Source organism: Camellia sinensis, chromosome 13 (genome assembly GCF_055761805.1).
Source record: "Camellia sinensis isolate YWXY chromosome 13, ASM5576180v1, whole genome shotgun sequence".
In the NCBI taxonomy this organism is placed as follows: domain Eukaryota; kingdom Viridiplantae; phylum Streptophyta; class Magnoliopsida; order Ericales; family Theaceae; genus Camellia; species Camellia sinensis.
Window position 1 is genome coordinate 17,912,318 of NC_138973.1, and position 27,866 is coordinate 17,940,183.

The 27,866-nt window shown below is 42.8% G+C and overlaps 1 protein-coding gene across 4 annotated transcripts; it reads left to right on the top strand.

Annotated features, from left to right (window-relative positions):
• Positions 1–4,682: 4,682 nt before the first annotated feature.
• LOC114303969 (putative pentatricopeptide repeat-containing protein At3g25970) lies at positions 4,683–14,486 on the top strand. 4 transcript variants are annotated; one of them, XM_082901644.1, is made up of 4 exons: positions 4,683–8,215; positions 8,289–8,379; positions 13,249–13,574; positions 14,026–14,486. In XM_082901644.1, the coding sequence occupies exon 1, from the start codon at positions 4,948–4,950 to the stop codon at positions 7,558–7,560; it is 2,613 nt and encodes an 870-aa protein (XP_082757770.1). In that variant the 5' UTR covers positions 4,683–4,947; the 3' UTR covers positions 7,561–8,215; positions 8,289–8,379; positions 13,249–13,574; positions 14,026–14,486. The 4 variants fall into 4 exon arrangements, with proteins under 4 accessions (XP_082757770.1, XP_028104948.1, XP_028104949.1 ...); XM_028249147.2 differs by having other exon boundaries at positions 14,061–14,486; XM_028249148.2 differs by having other exon boundaries at positions 8,311–8,379; positions 14,061–14,486.
• The last annotated feature ends 13,380 nt before the right edge of the window (positions 14,487–27,866 follow it).

A 27,866-nucleotide genomic window follows, 5' to 3' on the forward strand; every position in this document is an offset into this window, starting at 1 on the left:
TTGCATCTAGCATGTGTAGTGTAACTCTATCCATAGCTCATCAAAGTAGCATGTGTACTTGGCTTTTGTTGAGTCCATTTCAGTCCATTTGTGGTGATGTTTTACCATGCCATGAACCTGTTTTGGGTTAGTTTTGTTACCCCATGCTTGCATGATGCACTTGTAATGTAAATCTCCTAAACTAGCTTCATATGCTCCATGCCATGCCATGTCATTTTAGCTTGTTTGGTTTACATTTCAGCATGTATTTGGTCATCATTTGGCATGTTATGACCCTATCCATAGTTGGTTTAATCATCCTTTGCATGCTCCATATAGGTGTAGAACAAATCATGTTTACTAGCCCCTTTGTGCATGATATTTTGACTCATCATACTAGCATATTTTGGTTTTTCTCAAACTTGATTTTATGCTTATTTTGAAGTGTTCTAGGACTGTTTTAGGCTGCCATGTCCATACCACTCATGCTTTGTATAGCTATAGTGTAAATGCTTAGGCTAGTCTTGGGTTTTGAGGCCCCTACCATGCCATACATGTGATGTTTGCATACTTTGCCCTCATTCCATATGCTATTTCAGTCCATGAAATGTTGTTGTTCACTCACATTTGACATGCTTTGTATAGCTTGTGCTTTATGCTTCAAGAATGGATTTTTGCGCATGCCGCTTAGCCTAAGCCTTTGGCTCATCATTTCAGTACATTTTGGGTCCTAATATACCATGATGTAACTCTATTTTTGGTTGTCCAAGTCATGCCATGATTGGTTCTAATAGGTTCAGTGCATTGCCTCTTTTGTAGCCTTGCGTGTCCTATGTTTTAGCATTGTATGCTAGCTTGCTTTGGCTTACTTCCATGCATGTTTTAGTCTCATATCAACATGTACTAAGACTATTTTGGGTTGCCCTTGCCATATCCTTCATGCTTTGTATAGCTGTAGTGTAATTGGTCTTGCAAGCTTTGTGTTTCGGTGATTCGCGCATGCTATCCTTGAGCTATTTAAATGATTTGGCATCATTTATCATCTCATTTCAGTGCATATAGTGTTGTTACGCTTACACATTTGTCACTTCTTAGGCACTTTTGAGAGTTGCCCTTTTAGGCCCCTTTGATGAACCTTTCGCATTTCGCATGCTTGAGTGTGTTATATGGCTTAATTCATCGCTTTGGCTACTGATTTGGACCTAGTTGAGAGCCGTCCATCTTTGGTGTAAGCCCATCTTACCATGTTGTCGCATGCTTGTTTCATTTCGTATGTTGTCGCATACTTGTTTAAGCTTTGCATACCTTGCATGCTCACATGTTCATGTTGCATTTTGTCATGTTGTCCAAGGTCATCACCTCACATCATGCTTATATGCTTGTTGTATGCTTGGTTTAGTTGCATGTTTGCACATTTAGGTCATGTTGCATGTTTGCTATGCTTATGTGTTGCATTGCTTGGATTAAGTGTTAATCCGAGCACGAGGAACGAGGGGCGTTTCATACTTCAAGTGATGGAACGTGTCTCAATTCTCGGTCGCCGAAGCTCTTGATGATTCATGATAGAGTTCTAGGCTTTACTTGCTTTATTTGTGCATTTATTTTCATATTGATTGGCATAAGTTGGATCTTTGGCCATCATGCATTGGGATGCGTGATTGATGGTCGTGGATCCGACTAGGCCTCTCCCTTGATGTTTTGAGGTGATTTGGAGTGCCATGGTGCATACATGTCTTTGGGAGACCCTCCATTTCCTCTATTTTGTGCTTCGTTGCAGTTTGGTGTCACAGCACAGTAGTGGCCGGCAGCCTGCCACTGATGGCCGACAGTGTGCCACCCTTGGCCGGCAATGGACTATCTTTGGCCGGCAGTGATCCTTCTTTGGCCGGCAGGCCACTGGTGACTTCCCCTGCAGTGTTTTGGTAAGGTCCAGCAACAAGCACTGGAAAACACCCTGCAAACAGAGCCTCTAAAGAGCAACCGGAAGGCCTTCCGAAGCGAAGAACCGAAGTGAGCATGCATGCCTCCCCTCTTCAAACAGAGTTGGAATAGCACCGTTTACTACTTTCCCTACCTGCTTGTTGTCTTTCATTTTATAGTTAATTAATTTGTTAATTAATTAAGTTGTGTAATAATTAGTTGTAGCTAGTTATTCATTCGGTTCTGTAATAATTAATTAGCTTGTGAGTTAGTTAATTAGGTGGCTTGTATTATTCATTCGGACCCTCCGAGAGAGGGCGCAATTGTAATAAGTGTGGGTGCGTGTGTGCATGTCTTCCAACCCCATTTCTTTCTCCCTTTTATTTAGCCACTTACAATGGTTAGATTTAGGGCATATTTCGATTAGCATACTTTATGCTATGCATGCGTGCATTCATTCATCTGTATTGCATGCACCGGGCTCGGCGCATCATACTAACTGCATAGTATTTCAAATCTAACTTGAATACGTGTTATCTGTTGAATTTCACATGCCATTCATAGATTAGCCGAGCCTATTCTAGTTGCATTTTGCCTGCGATGCATTAGCCATTCTAACATGGACTTGGATCATACATTTGATTACTAACAAGTTTTCTGTTTTGGCTTGGAATACAATGTGAGTATTTATGCTTTAGCATCTCGCATGAGTGAGAATGTTAACATGACAGCATGCTTATCATGTGGCTATGTGCTTAGTTGATATAACTGCCTGAATGCCTGTGGGTGAAGGTTGGATTGTTTGAGTTGGAACAACTCGTTGAAATCCGTGTTTTAGCCTACTTGCGAGTAGCAAATTTCAAATTGTCTTTCAAATGAGCGGATTTGCAATGCTTTGTTCCAAATTAGGCGATCTAGTCTATACTTTTGTGTTGTGCACATCACATAGTAAATTTAGGCTAATAACCGGAATAAGAACGCATAATGTTTTCAAAACTCGATATCATGATTAGTAGAGGTCGATCTTTGATCGGGCGAGCGGGGGTGCTCACGAAGTGACCTTCCCCAATCGTACCCAAGTTCCCGAGCCGAGGCAACTTTGGTGATGACGGACACGCGACCTTAAGCAACGAGTCAGGATTTCCTAAATTTCTCCCAAAATAAAATATTTTGGTGGCGACTCTGTATCTGGCAAAGTAGTCCATGTTTGGCACTTCTTTCAAAAAAATCTGTTTTCAAAAATGATTTGCCGGATTTGGACTCTTTGACGATTTATCGGTCTTGCATTGTACTCTGCGAGATTAGGTACAAGACTATGACTTTGAGTCCTGAACTGTAGTAAGCCCAATGAACAAAACGGGGGGGATTTCCCTCCTGGGACGTTCGGGGACGTCCACACAAAGCAATCATGGAAATGAAGTCGAGTGAGTAATTCTCTCACTGCACAAATTTCTCTGGCTCTTTTCTAATTTTTGCATGCCATTTACACTGCACAATTAGTGATTAGTATTTCTGATCCACAGCTAATTAGTATAACAATTCAAGAACATGTATAACCACTTAGAATAGTAGTTTTATGACCTTTTTTTTTTTTTTTTGGTGTTAGTAGAACAGTCAAAATTTGGTCTTTTAGCTCTAGTTAGATCTAGAAACCTTACCTCCCATATTTCCTGATCAGTGTGTTCTGATAAGGGGTCTAGATTGAATCTCACAGACCCACAAAAGAGAGTTGGATCTTGTGGAATGACCCCAAAGTGTGATCTAAGGTCATGAATTTTCTCCAGAGAAATTTTCAACCCAGAGAAAATTCTCAACCCAGAGAAAATTCAATTCAAATGAAAAAAAATAATCGAAATAGATGTTCTGTGAGCTAAATTACCAGAGAAATTCTCAACCCAATTTCTCTGACTTTGGAATGTGTTTTAATCAAATTTCTCTGACTTCGGAATTTATCAAATGTGTTTTCATAATGTGCTTTAACTCTCTCTGCTCCTATTATGTTTTTTCATTTACATCCAAAATCTCAAAAAATAAAGTAATGGTGTAATAAAAAGATGAAAGTGAATTACCAGTTAATGGAATAGCAAGAATGTCACCAGCATCAATAGCTACACTCCCTAACGAATTGACAGTCATAAGATCAGTAATACTAGTGGAATACCTGGAGGCAATCCCAGCCATAATATCCAGGGATTGAACAACATAAGACATAAATGGCGGGCAATGAATTATCAGTCCCATTGAAACAAGTACAAGGAAGAGGAACAACAAGGGTCTGGCTGATATCGAGCAGAGAAGGGTCAGAGATGGAATTGGCATCCTTAATCTGATTGGCGGAGACGAGACCGGCGTAAATGGTGTCGGCGATGGAAGAGAGAGTGACGGAAGGGCAATGATGTATTTCGGTTGATGCAGACCAGAATACGTAGCACCGGCAACAGGACCAGAGCAGAGCTTGTTGAGAAAGAGGTCGTAGAGGAGGGTGGAGAGAAGGGTGGGTGAGCAGAGCTTGTTGCCTTGGATCTGGAAGACAGTGGGTGATGGGAGAAGAGAGAGAGACAGTAGAGTAGAGACGAAGAGTCAAATTTCTCTGATATATGTTTAGGGACCTTAGATATTAAAAAAATAATTTTATGAATCTCTTTCATTACGAAAAATGAGAGAGGAGCTCTAGACTAATTTTTCCTAAAAAAATTATACCTTTTTAAATTACACTTGTAATAAAATATCACGCGCTAATCACTAATCAAAGATGAAAAATTTCCATCATAAATTTCATGATATTTTTTCATGCTCCACTTTTTTTATGTTCTTCGTTTCTCTATCAGGTTCAGAAGCTGCGAACAAAAAGACTTGAACTTGAGAAACATACAAAGATACATAACACACATATATACAGGTATAGATACACACACACACACACACTCAACCCCCATCTTCATGTTCTTGTTTCTCTGTGTTCCGTAGTTGATGCGCTTTGATTTGATACATTACTCACTGAAGCTTTGGGTTTAGTGTTAATGCAATGCGACTTTTCTCTCTCGAAATATGGGTTTCCCAGCACCAATTTTTCGAGGTCTCATTTACCCAATTCCAACTATTTACACAGTCTCAAGACCATTGTGGGTTTCTCTATGTTCTTGTTCATCATTTTGTGCTGCTTTGAACGTTATTAGAGAACCAAAACAGCTATCTACTGATTCGGCTTTGGATGATTTCGAAAACCCACAATTTCAGCTTCACATTGGGTTTGAGGAAATACCGACAAGGTCGTCGTCTACTCCTGATTGGCCTGAAAGAAATGCGAGAAATAGAATGGAGAGGCTTAAAGGGTATTCGGAAAAGCTCGGAGAATGTGCTTTGAAAGCGTCTTTGAATGAAGGGAAGGCAATTCATGGTCAGGTCATCAAGAATGGGATAGACCCAGATATGCACTTGTGGGTTTCATTGATTAATTTCTATGCGAAATGTCATGTTTTTAATTTTGCGCGTCAGGTGCTTGATGAAATGCCTGAACGGGATGTCGTGTCTTGGACAGCTCTGATTTCTGGGCTTGTGGCTGATGGGTATGGAAATGATTGTATTCCTTTGTTTTCTGAGATGCGGAATGAGGGTATTAGACCAAACGAGTTTAGCTTAGCAACTTGCTTGAAAGCTGGTTCCATTTGCTTGGACTTACAGTTTGGGAAACAGGTACATGCAGAGGTAATTAAGCTTGGGTTTTTCTCAGATATTTATGTCGGGTCTGCTCTTGTTGACCTTTTTGCAAAATGTGGTGAGATGGAATGTGCAGATAAAGTGTTCTTTTGCTTGCCCAAGCAAAATGATGTGTCGTGGAATGCATTGCTTAATGGATATGCTCAGATGGGCGATGAGGAAAATGTTTTGAAAATGTTTTGTGGGATGATGAAGTCGAAAATGAAGTTTAGCAAGTTTACTTTGTCTACTGCCCTCAAGGGTTTTGCCAATTCTGGGAATTTGGGAGCTGGCAGGGTTGTGCACTCTATGGCAATCAAGATTGGGTGTGAACTTGATGAATTTGTAAGTTGTACTCTTGTAGATATGTACTCCAAGTGTGAGTTGGCGGATGATGCACTCAAAGTATTTATGAGGATAAAAAATCCTCACAAAGTGGCTTGGGCTGCAATGATTGCTTGTTTTGATCAGCAAGGGCAGAAACTAGAAGCAGCAAAGCTATTTCACTTGATGAGGAAGACTGGTTTGAGACCAAATCAATTTACCCTTGCTAGTATAGTTAGAACTGCCATCGATTTCACCCCACATTATGGTGAAAGCATTCATGCTTGTGTATACAAATATGGTTTTGAATATGAAATTTTACTCCGCAATGCGTTGATCACAATGTACATGAAAATTGGATCTGTAGATGATGGTTTCCGGGTTTTTGATACAATGACTGATAGAGATGTAGTTTCATGGAATGCCCTCTTATCAGGATTCCATGACAATGAATCCTTTGATCAAGGACCAAAGATCTTCAACCAGATGCTTGTGGAAGGTTTCAAGCCTGACATTTACACATTTATCAGCATTCTGAGGTGTTGTTCGAGCCTTTGGAATGCCAGTTTTGGGAAACAAGTGCATGCCCATATTATTAAAGAGAGCCTCAATGGTCATAGTCATGTGGGAACTGCTCTCATTAGCATGTATACAAACAGTGGGTGCTTGGAAGATGCAGGTGTAATCTTCAATAGACTGCACAAGAAAGACCTTTTAACATGGACAGTGATCTGTTCTGGTTATGCACAGAACGATGAAGGTGACAAGGTTGTTAATTGCTTCAATCAGATGCGACAAGAAGGTTTGAAACCCAATGAATTCACTCTGTCAAGTTGCTTGGGTGGTTGCTCCAATTTAGCAACTTTAGAAACTGGGAAGCAGTTCCATTCCTTGGCTTTAAAGGTTGGAGTTTCAGGAGGTACATATGTTGCTAGTGCGCTTGTTGACATGTATGTAAAATGTAGGTCCATAGAAGATGCTGAGACTATCTTCAAAGATATGATTGAAAGGAATCCAGTCTCGTGGAACACTATCATATGTGGATATTCACAACACGGGAAAGGAGAGAAGGCTCTTCAAGCATTTCAATTGATGTTAGATGAAGGCTGTGTGCCCGATGAGGTTACTTTCATAGGCATACTATCTGCGTGTAGTCATAAGGGTTTGGTTGAAGAAGGGAAAAAGCATTTTGACTCACTAAACAAAGTTTATGGAATTACTCCTGCAATTGAGCACCATGCTTGCATGGTCAATATCCTTTCTCGGGCAGGCAAGTTTCATGAGGTTGAGAACTTCATTGAGGAGATGAAGCTTACCCGGAACACTCTTATCTGGGAAACGGTTCTTTGGGCTAGTAAATTGCATGGAAATGTAGAATTTGGTCAAAAAGCTGCAGAGAAACTTTTTGAGCTTGAACCTGAAATGGACTATAATTATATATTGTTATCTGACATATTTGCAACCAAAGGAAGATGGGATGATGTTGCAAAGGTTAGGGCATTGATGTCCAATCGGGGAATTAAAAAGGAACCAGGGTGTAGCTGGGTTAAGATTGATTCTCAAGCCCACATCTTCTTTGCTCAAGATGGTTCAGATCTGAAGATAAAGGAAATATGTCTACAGATGGGGGCACTGACTTGATAAAAAGTTGAATTTTGCACAAATTCGAGGATATATTAAGCTTGAGTATTTTGTGAGGTGATGTTACTTTGCTTTAATCCTTCAAAGGCCAATGCTAACAAAACCTGAGTGCTGCCAACAAAACATTCTAGTCAATGGTAAATGCTCTTATGGGTGAAGCATTGTCATGGGGTGGTCTATAATTTCATAACTGCTCCTCTTACTACAGGACGCTTACAGAGCCAACACTTGGATCCAGCTCTATCTAAAAAGAGATTCAACAATTGATTCTTTGGGATCCTTCCTTTCTTCAAATAGAACGAACAAAGATAAGATCAGACCGATTCCTGAATTGCAGCTCCCTCATGGGTATGCAACAAGATGTACATCCCATATGAATGAAGTGAGCCATTGAAGGCTATATTCTCCTGAATTATGAGTCTTATATTAAATTGTTCTAGAGTGACATGGCAAGTGATTTTAAGTGCATTTTAGCATTTATCATATGTAAAATGAAATATTACCGCATAAAGTCAAATAAGAACTTGCCATGTCATGCTGCAGAGAACTAATCCCATGTAACAAGTCTACGGGTACAAAAGTCAAACACGTAATTGGACACTGAAAATAATAAATGGAAGAGATGTTTGAGAAGTGTGCTCCACTAATAAATCTTGTAAGATCTGATTCATATGTGTTTGTTTCTGTATTCCAAGTATTGTTGAATTCTATATCCAACCTCAAATCAGATTTTTCTTGCCTTTGAAATAGGGGAATGAGATTGCTGTTATCCTTAAAACACAACCACTTTCTTCATTGTTGGTCATTGGCTGTAACCAGGTAAGCCATGTGCCCATGTGTACTTTCTGATACGCCTTTTTTACTGTTTTGATTCTACTTTTCATTTATTAGGTGGTGTTGCGCTTATTTAAAATAAATCCATACTGTGTTTGCAAATAGTTTCCTTGAAAAGGCCAAAACTTCTTTACAAAGTTATTGAGGAAGTTGTGAACACATCTTTCTAATTTATATATCACGCAGTGTCTACTTTGTATTTGCCATCTACTATATGGATTTAAGATACAGAGTCTACAAATTGCTTGTTTTGTTAATGAATTGAGTGGATTTCCATATGCATAAACGACCACTTAGTTTGGTTGTTCTGTTGTCCGCTTTGGTTTGAATGGGCGTTCTGAAGAAACTTCAGTTAAGATATAGAAAAAAGAGGATTCTCGACTTTTTTTTTTTTTTTTCTCCCTCTCCTGCTGAGAAAGCATTCATTCTTTAGTTCATTTCTCAAAAAACTTAAATTGGTACATGAAAGAAATAGGCCAATTCAGCAATTTTTTGCTAATTTTCTCATGGAGTAAAATTCTCATACATTGACATTGGGTTCTGTTTTTGATGCACTCTACTGTTGAAATTTGCTTAGAGTCTAGAGCTTTGGAACAAGAGTGAAAACAAGATGATGACTTTTCATGTTTGATAGGGCTTATTTCTAGCTTATTTCAGCTTTTAGCTTAATTTAAGTTATTTTGATGTGTTTGGTTCAGCTTAACAATACAGCTTATAGCTTTTTGTAAATAAAAAATCAACTTATTCTTTGAGTGGGGGAGGTGAAGCTTAATTTATAAGTAAAAAATCAGCTTATATTCACAGTTATAAGTTATAAGCTGTTAGACTATAAGTTATAATTACTTTCCCACAGTTCTACCAAACGGGGCTCATTTGCCTGATTGCTGGCTTGGCTGTACAGACAGTGACAGGTTTGGTTGCCTTGGCAAGCCATGACAAGATTGCTAAACTCTGGAAGTGACGTTATTTCTAATTCCTCCAATCAATTCCATTAAAATCTGTTTTTATGTTTTTTGAACCGGTTTTGTTTTTTTTGTGGTGTCCATCAAAATGCTTGTTGTCTGTATCAGTCTTTGATAGAGCTATTTTCATTTTCTTCTTGTTATGAACCCAAGAAATAAGATACTAACCTCTTTGTTAAAACCTACCATCACCTACTCCACCTACTACACCTACCACCACCACCTACTCCACCTACTCCACTACATCTCTTATATAAGGAGCCCCTCACCATTTGTAATAAATAACATTCAACAATCAATATACAATTCTCTATTTCTTTTTATACATTGAATTCTAACATGGTATCAGAGCAAGGTTAAGCACTTAGTATTTTTCGTTTCACCGGCGGGCGGCAACCTCGCCTTGGCCGCCCGCCGGACCTCAACCTAGTCCGCTAAAATTCTCTACACATACCCTGACTCCGTTGCTACTAAACCCCTCTTGAAGAATACTGCTGTAACTTCATCTTCCTCTCCTCACTATTGACAAACTCTACACATACACCGACACCAACTCATTTTCAACACCGCTGCCGCTGCTGCCTTGCGCCACCAGCTCACGCTATCACTAGCCCAGCTGGCTGAAATCAAGCTTCCTGATGCTCTTCTCCAAGAACTGAATCCTCCATCGGATGAACTTCTGTCTCTTTTCTTCATCAGAAAAGGTGTTGTGATACAAATCCTTGTTCTGAAACTCCCCATAAGCGTTGTAGCAAACTGGGTGTCCTTCTTTGTCGAATCCATGCATGAAAACCACCTTATCGAGCTCAGTCCCCAGATCTTCTTCAACCAGGGACTCGATTCCGAAATCTTTGCACTAGAGGACGGTGTTTTTCAACATGGTGAAGACTTCTTCAAAGTAGCGGGCACAATCTCAGAAGGAAGGTTGAGGTAAGTCCTGAGGAATTCGATCCCATCATTTGTGAGGTACCAGTAATAGTGCATCCAAGCGAAGGTCTCGCGCACGTACTCCTTCGACTTGAAGCTCTGCATCAGCTTAATCACCTGCAGATTTGGAACATCGATCTCTGGGTGCTTTGCAAGGTTGAAGTCCTTCTTCGCATAGCAAACTCCCTCTTGGAAGAGGTATTTGCAGATCTCTTTACGGTTCTTCTCTGGAATTATCATGGCTGCTGTGAGATGGAGGGTAAGAGAGAGTAAACTCCCTCTTGAAGACACACACAGACAAGCTAGACCTCTCTCCATCTCTCGGAAACACCCACACATCTCACTCTCTCACTTTACTTTTTCCACCACCCATCGCAATTCCCTAACCCACATGGGCTTGTTCCCATCTTTTCATACAACCCATCATTCACCCCATTTTCTTTTTATTTTATTTTATTTTATCTTTCTTTTTCTTAAAACAGAACCAACACCAGTCCACTTGTCAACCCATGTGACCCACGATGCAACCTATACTTTTTCTTTTCATTACACTCTTGTTCCCCACTTTCTTTATTATATATATATATATATATATATATATATATCTCTTTTTATTATATTATATTAAAAAAAAATATATATATATATATATATATCTCTTTTTATTATATTATATTAAAAAAATATATATATATATATCATCATCTCTCCTCCGTTTGATTTCCAACTCCATTATTTTTATTTATTTCCCTCATCTTTCATTTTTGATTTCAAATATATTTTTATTATTTTTTCTTTATTTTTCTTTCACATTCTTTTTAATCTTTTTCCAATTCCTTTCATACCATATAGCTTTGCACACCAAACCATATTTTATTCATCTCAGGGATCCACCCCGATCACAATTTTACACACACACACACACACAAAAAAAAAAAAAAAAAAAACAACAACAACAACGAACCACCACACAACACCAACAGCTTTGTTTTCTTTTCTGCAGCCGGCCACCAACCGACCTCACTTCTTCGCCTATTCCGCCGGTCTTTTCTTCTTGCCTCCGTCCTGGACGGCCCTTGACGGTGTTGCCTCCATGTTTCCCACTCCACTGGGCACGATCACTACTCCCTGCTCCTCCACTGCAGCATATGGCGGACCTCCAAATCGGAACATCACGGTGGCCTTCCGCTTCAGCTCCTTATTTTCCGCCTTTAGCACACTTATCTCTGCTCGCGCATCCTTATACATGCGCTGGAGCAGAGCCAGTTGGGCGTTTAACTGCTGCACCTCATTTGTCCTACTCTGCAGCCGGTGCGACAAGTTTGTGACCGCCGTCATGGTCTCCACACATGACTTCAAAGTATACTGATTGGCCTCAATATCTGTTTGCACTGCCATTTTTTGCTCCACCGACCGCATAGGGAAGTTCAACGGCGCAAAACCAGAGGCGCTTGGTTGAGGTTCACTGGCCACCACACCAGTTATCTCTCTTGTTGACTCGTTGAGGTCGGGAAAAAGAGTGAGCAGACCACGGGACGAAGAGGCCATATTCTGGGTAGCTGAACGGGAAGACGAGGCCATTTTCTGGGCAACAGAGTGTTCCAGAATCTCTTTCTCAGAAACGGAAGAGGTTTTTCAAAGGATTTTCGCAGGTTTTTTGTCTCAGCCTCTGCCTTCGCCTCAGCCTCTGTCTTGGTTAAATAGCCAAGGCAGACACGCGCATCGCGCGCCACTTGACGCCAGACGACAAAACGGGCGCGCAAGCCAATGTGGTGACGCGCCTCGCCATCATGTCCGGCACACCTTTTTATGACTTGGGCTCGCCTTTTGATGGCACGTCTTTTTATGGATTGGGCACGCCTTTTGATGGCACGCCTTTTGAAAGATTGGGCACACCTTTTGAGGGTGCGACTTTTTAGGGGTCCGACAAGACTCTGTAAACTGTCCCGACATTGATTCCGGTTAGCTCCTTCATGGGTCCAACAAGACTCTGTAAACTGTCCCGACATTGATTCCGGTTAGCTCCTTTATGGGTCCGACAAGACTCTGTAAACTATCCCGACATTAATTCCGGTTAGCTCCTTCATGGGTCCGACAAGACTCTGTAAACTGTCCCGACATTGATTCCGGTTAGCTCCTTTATGGGTCCGACAATACTCTGTAAACTGTCACAACAACTGTCACAACATTGTCTGCTACAACGGTCCGACATGACCCCATAAACTGTCTTCTACATCGGTCTGCCATAACCATACAGTCTTCTACAACGGTCTGACACGACCATACAGTGTCTCCTATCTATTTTTTATTTTTCAGATTATTTTCTTGTTTTGTTACTCTCTCCAAACTTAAGTTGGTTAGTTCCTATCCCCCTTGAGTTTGCGGGGGCTGTTAAAACCTACCATCACCTACTCCACCTACTACACCTACCACCACCTACCACTACCACCTACTCCACCTACTCCACTACATCTCCTATATAAGGAGCCCCTCACCATTTGTAATAAATAACATTCAACAATCAATATACAATTCTCTATTTCTTTTTATACATTGAATTCTAACACTCTTTTACTGTTACTGTCACTGTTGCTGTTGTTTTGTTATTGCGGTTAATATGATAGATCAGATCTTGGTGGACTTTATGTAATATTATGTACTCAAAACTGTTGACATGTGAGTGCATTGTCGTCTTTAATAAATATATGCAGGACTCATGCCTCTGTATCTAATCATAAAAAAAAAAAAAATTTAAATGAGAAATCTGTTTATGAATATCATTTTCATTTTGATGACTTAATTTAGTGCATGATGATCAACCAAGAATTGGATGCTTAACATTTTCTTTAAGAGATTATTATACTTCTGGCTCCTAAACACATGGCTACTAGATGTTTTGTACCATTTGGTTCGCATCATTTTCTTTAAGCTATATTACTAACAATATTGCATGTTGAATTGATAGTGAGGTTCTCAATTCCATGAGTTCAAAGATGTTAGAGCTGAACTTGATGATTGTGAAGATGGTTTTTGAGAGCTTTGGAATGGAAAAATACTATGAATTGCATGCAGAGAACAACAGTGGCACTCTTCGCATGATCAAGTACAAGGTTGTTCCTCCCATCACCGACTCGCCCACTGTTGGTGTTCCCTCCCACACTGAAAAATTTCTTGACCATTTTGTGTCAAAATGAAGTGCTAGTTCTTGAGCTTCAATCTAAAGAAGGCAATTGGGATCAAGTCATGATTCCAATGGGATCCTTCATTGTCTTTGTGGGTAATTCGCATAAGGTGAGTAATTTTAATTATCATAAAAAGTACACAATATAAGGCTGGTAAGAAGAATGAAATGTTGTCAGTACTGCATTATGCATGTGTTTTTTTAAAGGGCAAATTACACATATTGTTGCTATAATTTGTTGCTTGCGTCAATTTAGTCCTTAGTTTTTAAATTGCATTAATTTTAATCTTTAATTTTTCACTTTGTGATGATATGCCTCTTTAGAAATTGGACTGAAAATAAGGAACAAAATAGTCCATGTACTCATCTCAAACTGATTGAAGGGTTGCATCCAATTCAAAATGGTCCCTTCACTTAATTTCTATCAAATTTCTTATGATATCAAATAACAGGACGGACATAATTTATCCGAAAAATTACTTGCTAATTAAAATTCTATTTCTTGTTTAGTTCTTTAAATGCACTTGAGTTGCCACTCTTCAACATTGTCAATGTTTTCAGGCTCCTAACAAATATGAGATTGAAATTGGTGCTAGGCATGGAAATGGAAAGCCTTCACGCACCGAAACACAGGGTGATGATGAGTGGCAATGAAGTTAGGTATTCTGTTTTTGCTCCCAAAGGAAGAGGTAGCCATTGAAGTCCCTCAAGAGCTTGTCTACAAAGACCATCCTCTGATCTACAAGCCTTTCCATCACTCAGATTACATTTCATTCTTCTCTTCCAACCATGGCGTCGAAGATCCAATCGAATAATACACGAGTGCTTGATCTATCTATCTATCTGTCTAACTATCAAGAATTGGTGTGTTTGTAATAAGGTTCTGATCATTCTCTCATTTTGTGTGTTGAGTGTTGTGTCATACTAACTTTGGAACTATGTCATGAAATCAATTATCCTATATCTCTTTATTATCTAATAAATAAATTCGGTAGAGAAATGATATTTATTACCTCATTTAATTCGGACTGAGATTTTTTCCAATATCTTTTAATATACAACTTATTGAAAAAAAAATCCAATGGTCACAAACCAAAAGGATGGAAAAAGATTTATTAGAAAGAGACTCTTTTGAATGAATAATTGATCTTCTAGTGTTCATCAAGTCCAACAACACATTTCCAATTAGAAACCTACGAAAGAGAAGCCATTTTCTTAATTATATAAAGTTATCATACTTTTGAGTAGGGCTACACAAATTAATAAATTTTATAATTTTTTTTTATATTTATAAAATAAAGTATATAATAAATTTGAGACCTCTTATACATACATACACTGGCAATGAATGATACAATTATAGTGGTAAATGGAATTTTGTGTAAGAAAAATATTGATTCATGCATGTCACAATAAATAGCATTATCTAGTTTCAATTAGACCATTGCACCAATCAAATGAATACAAATCACTTTTAATCGAGCCAATAATAAACGGACCTTAAAATAATTTGGCATTTTATAATGCACAAAAATTTATTAAATTGGATACTATGTCATTTAAATTTGTTTTAAAACATTAATGAGAGTTTAAAAATATATTCAAACTCGACTTAGGTCTCGTTTGGGAACCCTCCATTTTAGCCAAAAAGTCGAAAGCCAAAAAGTCAACAACCCATACTAAAAAGTCATAGATTCTCCTTTCTCTCTACTTTTTGCACATCTTTTCGTAAAAAGTTAAAAAGTCATCCCAAACATACTAATTTTTTTTACCTCATATTTTAACCAAATAGTCAAAAAGTTACTAAATTAGCCTGTTCCAAAACGAGGCCTTATCTATATAGAAATCAATCTCAATTGAGCCAAACACTGATGAAACACCGGTTATTCCTAACCATCCAAACTTGGCAATGCTTGGAGATATACTGATGTCTGGCGATGATGACATTGAAATGTCTGGGAGGATCGTGTAATTGTTTGTACAAGTAGGTCGGGGCGTTGTTTGTAGTATAGTATGAAAACAAGTATATTCCCAATGTTTTTGCATGGGGTAAATTACAAATACACACCCCTGAGATTTATTTAAATTATAAATTATCTCTTGTGGTTCTAGAAATTACATTATACTCCATAAAGTTTCTAAATTCATAACAAATAGGTCATTTCATTGATAAATCATGAGGAGGACTGACTGCGAAGGGTGGCCGAGTGGATGGGCCGACCATGAGAAGGACCGACCGCGAAGGGTGGCCGAGTGGATGGGCCGACCATGAGGAGGACCAACCGCGAAGGGTGGCCGAGTGAAATGGGCCGACCATGAGGAGGACCGACTGCGAAGGGTGGCCGAGGGGGAGGTTGAGGTGGGAGGGTGCAGGCTCAAGAGGCGGCATGTCACGTGATGACATGAAATGGAAAAGACAAGGTAAGGGGAGGTGGCAGTGAATCGTGATCGTACACGTGGCAACATCTCGTGGAAAGGGAGATTAGGCGATAGGCCAGAAATGAAACGATAGGTCATGGTGGGTGTTGAAAAGACAGTTTTGGCGGATGTTTTTGAAAAGTTTTCAAACTGGCGAAAATTAATTGTGACCCTTGGAATACGGGCAAGCCTTGGGCTTTTGGTATTATTCGATTTACCTACTTCTTTGCAAAAAATCAAAACATTCCAAGTGTTAACTCCTTTATTGCTGACGATACACCTCTGCAACATTTCTTGAATTTTCTTACACCCGCTTCGGAAGCTATTCGTAGGCACACCACAGAGATGGCTCAAGAAGAAGCTGGAACCGCCAGGGTTGATCCGTTTGGGGATGACGACGCAGTGGAGTTGGCGGAGCAGTACCGGACGGAGAGACAAGTGGAGAGAGTAGGGGAGACGGTGGTACAATCCCATTCTTCCACCATGATAGCGGCTCCGAAGCCAATCAGCCAGGCGGAATCAGATCACTGGCATACGAAGGCTGACAAATCAACGGTTACTGCGGTGGACTTGGAGGTTATGCGCGAAAAATACTAGGTTCCCGCTGAAATAGAGTTACTGTTGCCGTCGTCAACGGAGAGGCCATCTGACGCCCGACCGGGGGATTTTGCCCTGTACGAGGAAGCATTGAAAGGAGGACTGAGGCTGCCGCTTCCGCAAGTGGTAGTTGATGTCCTAAATCGGTTGGAGGTAGCGCCGGGGCAACTAATGCCCAACGCGTGAAAGATTGTGTTACCCAGTGCAAGGGCGTGGCTGAAGGCGACTGAAGGGGCGGCTATGACGGTGGACGAATTTTTCACGTGTTATAAGGCCTTAGGACAGCAAGAGACTTGGGTGACGTTGCAGGCGGCGGCAGGGAGGGGTCTGGTGACGGGGCTGCCGTCATCCATTAAGGTTTGGAGGCCGCGGTGGTTTTACGTGTCCGCGAATGGAGGGGTTGGGGTGCGTGCAGTGTGGAGAGTGCCCACCAAATCTGTGGAGCTAAAACTGGGGGCGGCAGCAGAGGAGAGGATAAAAAAGGTGAAGGCATGGAGGGAGAATGAGGGAGTCAGGTGGGACGAATTCGTTCAACCTTCAGCCTTGTTTGCAGTGGGATTGGGCCCTCAGCCGAGCGTTGGAGATCTGGGACGGGCTGAACTAGAGGCGAGGAGGAAAGCGCAAGAGGCTGAGGATATGGCCATCCTTGCCAAAGCTAGTAAGTTCAAAGAGTCCCAGGCAGACCGACCGCCAAAACCGATCGCGAGGGAGAGGATCCGACCTCGCCCCAAACCCTTGGGGGGAAAAAGACTTAGGTGGATTTGAGCCACGACCGCCCCTAGTTGATCCTTTGAAGGAGAGGGCCTACAAGGAGATGGAGGTGGAGGTGGAGGGTGTGGTGAAGAAGAAGAGGAGAGTGAGGAGGAGTGAAGAAGAGCCTGCCTTAAAGAGGAGGAAGGAGATGACGGCAGAGGAGACCCCCATGGCCAAGGAGGCAGGGGAGGAGGGGGTGGGGGAGATCCCAGGAAGGGTGGTTGCCCCAGAAGTGGTGGAGGTTGCCTCAGAGGTTATGGAAGTCGTCCCAGTAATGGCGGAGATCGCCTAAAAAATTCAAGTAGAAGGTGAGGCAACTGGCCCTGAGCCGAGGGGAAAGGAACAGCCCTAGGGGGGTCCTGTGTCCCAAGGAGGAGGGATGGTCAGGCTAACGACTGCGATCTACTATGCCCGCACGGTGTCTGGGCGACTGGAGGGAGAAGAAGGCCCAGCCAGGGCAGCTGCAGATCGCCTTGTTGGGATCGTGGACGAGGCGGCTGTGTGCTCGGCAGCCAGGTTCAATGAGGCTGAGCTGCTAAGGGGGTTGTGCTCTGCCCAAATAGAGGTAACCACCTTAGCTGGGGCTCTGCTGAGAAAGGCGGCGGCTGCAAAGGTCAAGTCGGATGAGGCCAAGGCTTAACTTGCAAACTTCAAAAGGGAGAGTGCAGGGTGGAAAAAGACTACGCGAAGTGCGTGCTCCAGAGGTTGATAGGAAGCTGAAAAAGCTAAAAAGATGCAAGTGTTGGCCATTGTTCACCGCAATGTTGCCGACCGAGCCCAAGCTGAGCTGATCGCGGTCAAGTTGGAGCTAGAAGATGAACACCGCCAGGTTGTGTCGCTCGAGTTCCAGCTGGCTGGCAAGCAAAAGAAGCTGGGGAATGCTCAAAGGGCCTGCGCGGTCGCCATTGAGCGGCATGAAGAGGCTATGACCAGCAATAAAGAACTGCGCACCCAGCAAATCAAAGAAAAGGATGAAGCAGACGTCAAGATTGCTGGGCTACAGAAGGAGTTGGAGGAAGAAAGGACCATGGCAGCCTCTGAAAGGGCAGCATACCCCGATCTGTATGTCGCAGCAATAGAACAATTCAAGGGGTCTGCTGAATTTCAGATGGCGATCGATGCCGTGGTCGCCAGCAGCGTGGCGAGGGAGGTGTCTGGAGGGGTGGGCCCGTCTGGAACGACCGTTGGGGGCAGGACCGAGGCAGAAGCAAGGTTCTGAAAAACAGTTGCGGTCGCCATAACGGTGGCGGTGGAGCAGTTGCGGTTGCGGGGTGTAAAGGTCGTAGCGTAACGGTTGCGGTAACCGGAACCGTGAATTTTTTTATTTTTCGCACAATTTGAAAAAAACTTACCGATACGCACATTTTTTTTCCATGATCATATTTATTGGGTTTTAAAATAAATATTGATCAATTTTTATAAATTTTTAAGTTTGATCCAATATATTTCATATTTTTAAATCACTATAAACTGAGTTTTTTACATTTTATTTTAATAATTAATGACTTTATATTATACAAAAAATCAATCACTAACTATTATATATAAGATAAACAATGACAAAAGTAAGAGAATAAATAAAAGCCTAAATATATATATATATATATATTAATCAGGCCAAATAAATAATGATCACACTTATTATTATTATTAAATAATATATAGATAGACACACACAAACAAAATGGTTGAGTGATAGCGGCTGAATAGAATAACATAGGTCTTACAACTTTAATAAATCAATAACATGTTCTTTATCTTCCCTCTTCTGTCTCTCTCTATTTCCTCCAACTTCCCTCTATCTCCTCCAACTTCCCTCTATCTCTCTTCCCCCATTTTCATTTTTTTTTTTTTGTGTTTTTTCGAAAGAAGCAATTCGGAACCGTTACTTAACGGTGCGTAACAGGCTGTTACGGCACCGTTACGACCGCTATAGCAGCTGCTACGGCCGATACACCTGTGAATCTTAATCACATTGCAAAAGCGGCCGTAACGGGTAGCGGTAACTACCAGAACCGTTACGTAACGGCGTTACGTAATGGTTGCGGCCGCTTTTTAAAACCTTGGGCAGAAGTGATTGAGAGTTTCCAGCGGTCAGACTTCTGTAAACACGAAATGGCTGAGTTCTGGGACAGTGACTGGAAGATGTTCAAGCGTAAAGCTGAAGAACTGTTCCCAGGCTTAGACTTCAGTAGTGTAAAAATTGATGAAGACGATGTGGCCCAGACCACCCTGGATGAGGGGATTGAAGAAGAAGACCTCGTTTCCAATGAGGAGGAATAATTGAAGAAGAAGGAGAAGACCTTGTACTTAGAGTTGTTTTTGTTTTTGTTTTTATTTTTATTTTTTTGAAATGCTGTAATGAACTTATGTACCAGTTGGTGAATAAATAAAATTTGAGTTGTGTTTTCAGTCCATTATTTTTGCTTGTGCATCTGAAATGTATAAATTATTGTGAAGTGTAAAATGTGAGGAAAACTCAATGTAAAGTGAATTTTAACTTGTAAGAAAAAATTCAACACAGAGTGAGAAAACTCAATACAGAGTGAATTTTAACTTGTAAGAAAAATTCAATGCAGAGTGAAAGTGAGAAAACTCAATGCAGAGTGAATTTTAACTTGTCAGAAAAATTCAATGCAGAGTGAAAGTGAGAAAACATGGCCCTGTGCTTATGATCATGAAGTCGCAATGGCGGTTTCGGCCTGGCTGGGGCTTTAAGTGACTCAGTCTGGCCGAGCTCTTTATTCTCAGTCTGGCTGAGGCTTTTTGTGACTCGGTCTGGCCGAGCTCTTCATGCTCAGTCTGGCTGAGGCTTTTTGTGACTCGGTCTAGCTGAGGCTTTTTGTGACTCGGTCTGGCCGAGCTCTTCATGCTCAGTCTGGCTGAGGCTTTTTGTGACTCGGTCTGGCCGAGCTCTTCATGCTCAGTCTGGTTGAGGCTTTTTGTGCTCAGTCTGGCTGGGGCTTTTTGTGACTCGGTCTGGCCGAGCTCTTCATGCTCAGTCTGGCTGAGGCTGCAATCAAAGCGTTATTGGAATACCACAGATAGTTGAGATATAAGCTTGTTGTTATACAAAGTGTAGCCCGTGGGGTCACAAATTTATACTATATGAGAAGAAAATGAGAACATAGATTGTCCAAAAAGAAAATACAACATTTTGGACGATACAAAAATACAACTTTTATTAAAAATAATGCTTCAAATGTTCAGCGTTCCAAGGGTGGGGGAGGTCTCGACCTTTCATGTCCTGAAGTCGGTAAGTGCCCGGTCGTGGTCTGGCTTTCACAACGTAAGGTCCCTCCCATTTGGCTGCCAATTTGCCTTCAGTTAGATTTTTGGTGGTAAGAGTTACTTCTCGCAAAACAAGGTCCTCTACGGCGAACTCCCTTGGTCGGACTCTACAGTTGTAGTGTGCTCTCATTTTCTGTTGGTAGGAGGCTAGTCTGACAGCAGCGGTTTCTCTGAGCACTTCGATTAGGTCAAGGTCAGCCCGACAGAGCTCCTCGGCTAGTTCTGGGTTCGGATGTAAAACCCTTGGGGTAGGCAGACCGACTTCCACTGGGATGACCGCCTCAGCGCCGTATGTTAAACGAAAGGGGGTCTCCCTAGTGGGAGTCCGAGCAGTAGTACGGTAAGCCCAGAGTACATTCGGTAATTCCTCAGCCCAAAGTCCTTTAGCAGGTTCTAGCTTAGTTTGATGATCTTCAGAAGAGAACGGTTGGTAACCTCGACTTGGCCATTGGCTTGGGAATGACCTAGGGAGGAGAAACAGGGTTGGATCTAGAGGTCTACACAGAACTTCCTGTACTTGGCGTTGTCGAATTGTTTGTCATTGTCGAAGACGATGGCTTGAGGGATGCCAAACCAGCATACGATCGACTGCCAGATGAATTTGGTTGTGTTCCGTTCGGTGATGGTGGCAAGGAGTTCTGCCTCTACCCACTTGGTGAAGTAATCAATGGCGACAATCGCGAACTTGGTCTGGCCTTGGCCGGTGGGAAGTGGTCCAACTAAGTCGATCCCCAATTTGGCGAACGGATAGGGACTGCAGAGTGTGATCAGCTCAGTAGGAGGAGCATGGGAGATGTTGGCAAAGCGTTGACATCTATCACATTTGAGTACGAAGTCGGTCGCATCTTGGTTGAGGGTAGGCCAGAAATAACCAGTGTGAAGTATTTTGTGGGCTAGAGACCGGCCACCTGAATGATTACCGTAGATACCCTCATGGATTTCTCGCATCATATAGGTTGCTTGAGCTGGACTAAGGCATCGCAGATACGGGCGTGAAAAATCACGTTTGTACAAGACACCACTGACGAGGATGTAATTGGACGACCGGACCTTAACTTTGGCGGCTTGCTGTTGGTTATCTGGAAGTTCCCCCGTTGTCAAAAATAGAAAGATGTCCGACGCCCAAGGGATGGGCTCATTCTGGAGGAACTGTACTTCTGGGAGAAATGGCAGGGTGGGCTAGGTACTCGAGACGGACACCATGACTGAGGTCGGACTGGTTTGTAGAAGCCAACTGAGCCATCTCGTCTGCCTTTGAGTTTTCCACCTGAGGAATGTGCTGGATGTGGAAAGTATTGAAGAGGCGAACAAGGGGAAGGACAATATCCCTGTAAGCCCGCATTGTGTCCTCCTTTGCATCGAATTCCCCCGTAATTTGTCCGACAATGAGTTGAGAGTCGCTGAACACCCGGATGTGGCTGACACTAATGTCCCTAGCAAGGCGGAGCCCTGCTATCAATGTCTCATATTCAGCCTCATTGTTACTGGCATCGAACAAGAAATGGAGAGCACATTTGAAATAACCACTGTCAGGGGCGGTGAGGATAAGGCCAGCCCCGCTGCCTTCTCTGAGGGATGATCCGTCGACTTTGAGAGTCCAAGAATGAGGGTCCTCTAGCTCGGTAGGGGTTGGTGGGGGTGGAGTGGCCGTGGTTGGGGTAGGATTAGTGAACTCTAGGATGAAATCTGCGACGGCTTGCCCCTTAATTGCTGTTCAAGGTCGGTAGGAGATGTCAAACTGGCTGAGTTCCACTGACCATTGCATGAGTCTGCCAGAGAGCTCTGGTTGCTGCATTACCTTCTTCAAAGGTTGGTCGGTGAGGACCACTATGGAATGGGCTTGGAAGTAAGGACGGAGTCGTCTGGAAGTAGTGACCAAGGCCAGGGACAATTTTTCTAACAGTGGGTAATTCTGCTCGGCGCCCCTGAGGGCCTGACTGATGTAGTAGACCGGCCGTTGAACAGAGTCGTCTTCTCTGATAAGAGCTGCACTAATTGCGGTGCTTGAAACGGCTAAGTAGAGGAAGAGGGGTTCGCTAGTGATTGCCTGAAAAATGAGGAAGGGGTTGGCCATGCACTGCTTCAACTGCTGAAAAGCCTCTTCGAACTCGGTCGTCCATTCAAAAGTTTGCCGAAGAACTTTGAAGAAGGGGAGGCACTTATCCGTTGCGCTGGAAATGAAGCGGTTGAGGGCGGTAACTCGGCCAGTGAGTCTCTGAACTTCCTTAACCGTTTTGGGTGACTGCATTTCAATCAAGGCCTTGATCTTTTCAGGGTTAGCTTCAATGCCCCGCTGACTGACCATGAAACCCAAGAACTTCCCAGATCCTACGCCGAAGGCGCACTTCTCCGGGTTGAGCTTCATTTGGTACTGTCGTAGGGTGGCGAAGGTCTCTCGCAGGTCGGCCAGATGATCAGCGAAGAGTTTGCTCTTGACTAGCATGTCGTCGACATATACTTCCATGTTTCGACCGATCTGATGATGGAAAACGGCTTTGACCAACTGTTGGTAGGTGGCCCTAGCATTTTTCAGTCCAAATGGCATCACTTGGTAATGATAGGTGCCTCGGTTGGTAATAAAGGAGGTGTGTTCCCGATCAGATGGGTGCATTAGAATTTGGTTATACCTAGAGAAGGCATTCATGAAGCTAAGCATTTGGTGATCGGCCGTGGCATCGACCAGCAGATCTATGCAGGGGAGGGGATAACTGTCTTTGGGGTAAGCTCGGTTGAAGTCGAAGTAGTCGACACAGAGTCGCCATTTGCCATTGTTCTTGTGGACTAGGACCACATTGGACAACCATCTGGGGTAGTCCATGTTCTTGATGAACTGGGCCTCAAGAAGCTTGTCAACCTCTGCGGTCATAAGAGTATTGTGCTCAGGATGAAAGATGCGCTGCTTCTGGCGGTAAGGTCAGAAATGGGGTTCAATGCTAAGGCGATGGGTTATGAAGGAGGGGTCAATACCCAGCATGTCTGAATGGGTCCAGGCAAAGACATCATTGTGCTCGGTCAGGAGGGCAGTAAGGTCGGCCTTTGCTTTGGGGGATAGTTGGCTGCCGATTTTGGCAGTTTTCGTTGGGTTGGTGGGGTCGATGGGAACCTCCACGAGCTCCTCCACAGGTTCTCCTCTGACCAGCTTGTCCTCATCTCGGGCGTCAAGTCCATCGATGATCATGGCTTCCTTCAGCTTGACTTCTTTGAGTGAGGCGACATAACATTCCCTGGCCACGATTTGCTCTCCCCTTACTGTCCCGACCCCCAAATCGGTGGGGAACTTAATGGCGAGGTGGTGAGTTGACGTGATAGCTTGAAAAGCATTTAAGGCGGTGCGGCCAAGGATGATATTGTAGGCGGATGGGCAGTCGACAACAAGGAAAATGAGCAACTTTGTAGTCTGACATGGATACTCACCGATTGTGATAGGAAGATCGATGGAGCCGATTGAGGTCACCCGGTCGCCAGTGAAACCGACCAAAGGGGTTTGGAGAGGAGACAGACTTTCCTCCCCGATTTTGAGCTGGCGAAAGTAGTTGAGGAATGTGATGTTTGAAAAACTGCCGTTGTCAATGAGAACTCGCCTGACCTTATAGTTGGAGAGGAGGGCAGAAATGACGAGAGGGTCATCATGAGGGTAACGGATGCCTGCACAGTCGGCGTCCGTGAAGGTGATGGGCTCGGTCCACTGCTTGGGCTGTTTGGGGGGTCGGTCTACTGTGGCAACTGCTTTGTCTAAGCCCTACCTTATCTTTTTGAGTTCTGCCCTCTAAGCCGAACAGGATGGTCCCCCACAAGCAAGGCCACCTGAAATAACTCTGATTTCACCAGCAGGTGGGGGGGGATTACCTGGTAGCCGAGGTTGTTGTAGAGGGCGATCATGGCCTTGGTTAGGTTGGGCTGGCTGCCGGGGAGGGGTGCGCCGGCGGTTGTTTCTGAGGGGCTCAGTTCTTTGCCTTTACTGAGGGCGGGTGTTCGTGAACCGGCTAAGGCGTCCCTGATGTATTAGGGTCTCGACCTGGTCTTTGAGGTTAACACATTTATCAGTGTTATGGCCATGATCCTGGTGAAAGTAGCAATATTTGGACTGGTCTTTCCGATTGGAAGGGGTTCGTGAAGGTTGGGGCCATTTGAGGGGGTAGTCCCGCTGGATCTGATTGAGGACTTGTTCCATGGGAGAACTAAGGGGTGTGTACCGCTCAAACCGACCGGGCGGCCGGACTAGTGCCGACCGGCCAGCCCGGGGGGGTCGGTCGGTATAGTGTGGTGTCTGGCTATTATACTGGGTGTTTCTGAGTTCTGAATCTTTTCTCTTTTCTCTGGGGGTCAGGTTTTTGGTTATTGGATCTTGTCGGGCGGCTAGGGAATCCTCAGCATTCATGTATTTTTGGGCTTTGAAGAGTAGGGCTGCCATGAAGGTCGGGCAGTTTTTAGAGAGAGAGAACAGGAAGTCGGACGACCGCAGACCGGCCATGAAAGCAGTGAGGATGACCTTGTCATCATTTTCTGCTACTTGTAGGGCCTCGGTGTTGAAGCGGGTAACGAAACTGCGTTGCAACTCCCCCTCGATCTGTCAAATGTTGAGGAGTTGGGTTGCCGGGCGTCGCTGGCGCTGGGCTCCAATAAAATGGCTGAGAAAGGAGTCACTGAGATGCTGGAAAATGGAGACGGAGTCTGCTGGTAACTGGCTAAACCACAGCCGAGTTGACCCCTTTAATGTCACGGGGAAAGCTCGACACATGATCTCGTCAGGGAATGCATGGAGGATCATGAGGGTTCTGTAGGTCTCCAGATGGTCGACTGGGTCCGTTGTACCGTCGAAAGAGTCGATGGTGGGCATCTTGAACTTGGGGGGTAGAGGTTTGTCCCGGATGGAAGCGATAAATGGTGAGTTTGCTGTGGTAGAGGGTTTATGCTAGATGTTCTGCATGACCCCTTGGAGTTGGAGTTTCATGGCTCGGAGTTCCGCGTCCCAAAGAGGGATGTGGTCACCTCCGTAGGGCAACGGGGGCTGGACGCTGCTGGCCTCTCCTTCAAGGATTGGTGCCGGGATCGATGGTTGTGGGCCCCCGGGTGGCAGGTTTATACCTGGGGGAGGGGGTTGCAAGCCTTCTCTATTGGGTGGATTAGGCTGCGGGATAGTATGGCTCGAGGGTTGTTCGTGGTTGGGAGGAATATCGGGAGGTGGTGGAAGGGGCATAGGAAGGTTTCTTTGGAGTAGGGCATTAATCAGGGCTTAGTTTTGCTCGGCCATGCGATTAATGCTGTTGGTAAGCTCGATGAAATATTGTGGTGGGTTGTTTGGATTGGGGGGGTTGGCTTGGTGGTCGGCAGCATTTTGGTAAGAAGCCATGGATCTAGTCGTGACCATAGACTTCGATGGGTGGCGAGAAAGGGTTATTGGAACAGCGTCTCCGGCGACAGTGAACACAATTGGCGCGAGGAGCAAAACGTTCCCACATACGGTGCCAACTGATGATACGGTTACGATACAATGGGTCCCAGGTGGAATGGGTCGGACTAATCCACGCTTCCTCAACCGGTAACTGAGTGTTCAAGCCCACCAGAGAACCTGCACACAAGTTCAACAGGGGAACGGGGAGTCCCCTAGCGAACCCTCCGACGAGCAAGTTAGAGAGAGAGAAGTGTAATGTAGAGATATGAATTGGAGATAGAAAACTTAACCTTCTTCTTGTCTTCAACGTCTACTTATATCCTTTGATAATCATTTCGCCGTCCCTTCCGACCTGCCACCTTGGCTAAAAGTCTATGCTGTAGCTTACCTTATTCAGGGTAAGGGGGTGCTGTTCCGACGGAGAGGTGTTGTCGTAATAAATGTTGTGATAGGCTGCATTAATGGCGATGTGCAGTGGCAATAACTTTGCAGATCTTTGTCTACTGATGTGGATTGTCCTTTACCTGCCACATGTCTGAATATCATTGGTTTTTCGTGCCATGTTGGCTTCTAGTTGTTCAGGATCTCATCAGTTGGGTTATGTGTTAGGCTCTAAGTGATGGGCTTGGGTTGTTCATAATGGGCTATGACCTTTGTGGGCCTAACTATGTCAAAGTTAATTAACAGTTTTTAATAATATTAAAATTTTATTTCAATTAATAATTCAGATATTTTTTTTATTGTATAGGTAAACAGTTAGAAATTTTACTTTTTAAATTAATTATGTTAAATAAAAAATTCTGATAAAAAGATATTTACAATTTTTCAAATCATAAAAAATAATTCGTATTTTAAGTAAATATCTTCAGTGTATTTGTAATTTACTCTTTTGCATAATGTGCAATTTGTGCTGACACGAAAAAAAGTGGGCAGATTTCATTAACGTGCAAACACATAAGTTGCCAAAAAATAATCAGTATTCTAAAAAATTTGAAAACTATATAAATTTTTTTATTACAGTACAAACACACAATTATCTGGAATACGGTATTCAAAAAAATTTCTAAACATTTGAAAACTACAATATTCAAAAATATTTAAAACTACAGTATTTAAATAAATTTACAGTATCCAAGCATGATACATAAAAAATTTTTCTAATTTAGAGGACAACATTCACAACATTTCAAAACCACAGTATTCAAAAAAAAAAAAAAAAAAAAAAAAAATTGGCAAAAATTTTGAGAAAATTTACCCATAAATCCTATTTTTTGAAAAGTTGAACCATTTAGTCCTAAAAGTTTTCTTATGCACCATTTAGTCCCATTTTATTTTGGTAATGTTGCTTATTTAATAATCATCATCAGCACCAACATTAGTCATCAAACCAGGATCGAACATCACCAACATATATACCCATTTGAATGTTAAGACCCATTTATCATCAACACCAACATTAGTCATCAAACCAAGATCGAACATCACCAACATATATACCCATTTGAATGTTAAGACCCATTTATCAACATTATTCATCAAACATTGATAATCATTATTCATCAAACATTAAGATCCAGCGAACATCAAACATCATCGCTGACATCAACATTATCAAATGTTAGACCCATTTGAATGTTTGATGACGTTTGACGCCGTTTCATGATCATCACCGTTTTATTTGGCAGTGTTTGATGTCCTCGACAAGGATCGAACGTTGGACCAAGATCTCTGTCTCCGGTCGATCCAAGGGCCCTTTTGTAGAATGTTTGTTTCCTAAAAGTCTGCCACATCATAAAAACATCACCAACAACATCAATTACATCACCAACGACGGTGGTACTGGATCGGTGTGGATCGACGGAGGATTTAGACAGCGAGAAAGTAAAGAGAGATCGGTGTGGAGGCGCTGATGTTGGCGATGTTGATCATGGCGTTGATGTCGCTGATGTTA

Bases quoted from the DNA above. Each gene is read 5' to 3' on its own strand.
- LOC114303969 (XM_028249149.2), top strand. From the start codon at position 4,948: ATGGGTTTCCCAGCACCAATTTTTCGAGGTCTCATTTACCCAATTCCA.